The 2,500-nt window shown below is 35.7% G+C and overlaps 1 protein-coding gene across 2 annotated transcripts in view; it reads left to right on the top strand.

Moving 5' to 3' along the window:
- Positions 1 to 2,500, top strand: part of LOC125041184 (coactosin-like protein) — a 50,807-nt gene that overhangs the window by 35,675 nt on the left and 12,632 nt on the right. For both annotated transcript variants that reach the window (XM_047636014.1, XM_047636015.1), the window contains exon 2: positions 2,474 to 2,500. This exon is cut by the window's right edge and continues 56 nt beyond it. In XM_047636014.1, the coding sequence (XP_047491970.1) occupies positions 2,474 to 2,500 (27 nt within the window). The remainder of the gene's footprint in view (positions 1 to 2,473) is intronic.

Below are 2,500 nucleotides of genomic sequence, written 5' to 3'. Positions count from 1 at the left end.
TTTCAGTTTACGTTTTTTTTTTTTTTTCTTATTTTATCACTGTTGGAATAGTTTGTTTGCAGATTTTTGGGCCAAGATAGCAAATGTGCTGATAAGCATTATCAGTGCTTGCTAAGCTTTTCGAGGAAGGAGATAGCATGGTATTTTTATTCTTGCAAGATAACAGAACGCGACACCTGTTTGATTAACATTTAAAAACAATAACCTTATAGTTATTTATTATTATTATTATTTTATATCTTTTAAGATAGGTGACTAAATTTTAAAGCATTTTTAGTATCAAATTGTATGATTATATTCATTTTCCCTAAGGTTTACTCTTTCTCCGTTTCTGTCTCCCTCCCTCCCTCCCTCCCCCCCTCTCTCTCTCTCTTTTCTTAATAAGATTCATTACTAGCTATAATATTCCCTGCCTTTTTTGTGGCATGAGCTGGATCAAGCTTAAATTACATAATGCATGGTCAGTGAAGAAGTCTAAGCTCAGCCATTAAGTTGTTTATAAGTCACGCCACCCGGTATTATATGATGTACCTCTCTTTTCTCTCTCTGTATATCTATCTATCGTTCTCTGTTTCTGTCTCTGTCTCTCTCTCTCTCTCTCTTTCTCTCGTGTGGCAGTATGTATGGGTTAGTCTTATTAGAGGTCGGGCACGGAGTATGATTTACATGTATGATTACTGAAAAAAAAAGGAAAAAGGCTGGGGGGGGGGGGGGCTTAGAAGGAAAGAAATATAGTTACTTTTTGAATGGCTAAATTTATGATGGCTTTTGAAGGAATTTACAAACATTTCATAAGACACCTCATTTCATAATCACACACTTACACACGAACTGACACACGAACTGACACACACACACACACACACACACACACACACACACACACACACACACACACACACACACACACACACACACACACACACACACGTACATACATACATACATACATACATACATACATACATACATATATATATATATATATATATATATATATATATAAAAGCACACATAGACTGACAGGTAGAGCCATGACCTACATGTTGAGTTATTTGATAATACAAAGGCGGCCTGTCGAGAATTTCACCAAATGTCGAAACACTGAATGGACGTTCTGACACGAAGACCCGTGCACCTTCGTTTCCCTCTGAAGATTAAGCTTTTCTTTAGACTTGAGTAAGCGAAATCGGAATCATTACGGTGGTTAATGTTAAGCCTTTAAATACAGCTATTCGTCAGATGTATTTTGACCTCAGTTGCATAATGAAAAAAAAGGCGAAGGAGAGAAATTTATAGACTTTTGTGAAACACGGATCGTAGGCGAGACAAGAACTGGTCCGGCGCCCTTTGCGAGAATTCGCCGTTGTTTTTCTCGTGCTTCTTTTTTTTCTATTTCTTGTGCCTTAAGTCAAGCTCAACGTTTCAGTAATACAAAATACGAGTGACACGTGTATATATATATATATATATATATATATTAATTATATATTATATATATTTTACATTATATATATATTATATATAGATTTTAATATATAGATTTTTGATATATATATGATATATAATATATAGATTTTTGATATATATGATATATAAGATATATATCATATATATATATAGTATACTGTATATGTATATATAATATATATATATATGTATATATATATATATATATATTTGTATATCATGTGTGTATTTGTGTGTATGTATACATGCTCTATTTATCTTTCTTCTTTTCCATAAAACTATAAGTAATGATCAAGTATAAGTTACTGAAAGTAATAATTATAAAGGATTGCTTCATCTGAAACTGAATTAGAGTGACGTGTACTCAGACCTATATTCAGCATCGCCGACGTCAGGCAGTGTCAGACGAGGCACTGAGTGACTGTGCATTGCAACGGCAGTTAAGCAAAGCCCTAAGACCTGTGGAAACCTCCCAGACACGGAGTCAAGACGGAGGCGTGGGCTTCGTCCAGGGTTCACGTCCCGTGGTTCGTTCGAGCTTCACGCACACTCGAACTCTCCATTATTCCTCGTCGTTTTTTCACTTCTCTTTCTTCTCTCCTTTATCGTTGACTGAATCATTTGCAAAGAAGAGGAAGAAGGAGGAGACGAAAAAAACAACAACAAAAAAAACAAGAGAATTTCAGAACGAAAACAAAATGGATTACCGTTTCGGATCCTCCTTCTCAAAGACTCGGAGTATAATGGTGGAAATAATTCATTTAAACGGTCATTCTTGCTGTATTGCTTACACATTCGCCGTTCACGTTGCGTAGCTCTATAATAAACCAACACAATATGCAAATACATTCCCCAAGGAGAAACCATAACCTCACTATTTCCAAGGGGTGTCAGGGTTAATATAGTGTCAAAAGGAAGGACCAGAACTTTACCCTGTTTCTCTGTTATCAAGAAATTATTATAGTACCAACATAACCTCATTCCAACTTCTCTGCCTTTCCAGGTGATGGCTAGCACCCAGATCGACCGG

Source organism: Penaeus chinensis, chromosome 30 (assembly GCF_019202785.1).
Source record: "Penaeus chinensis breed Huanghai No. 1 chromosome 30, ASM1920278v2, whole genome shotgun sequence".
NCBI classification, from domain to species: domain Eukaryota; kingdom Metazoa; phylum Arthropoda; class Malacostraca; order Decapoda; family Penaeidae; genus Penaeus; species Penaeus chinensis.
The sequence above is the reverse complement of the archived record's forward strand: the minus strand, read 5'-3'. Positions and strand labels throughout refer to the sequence as shown.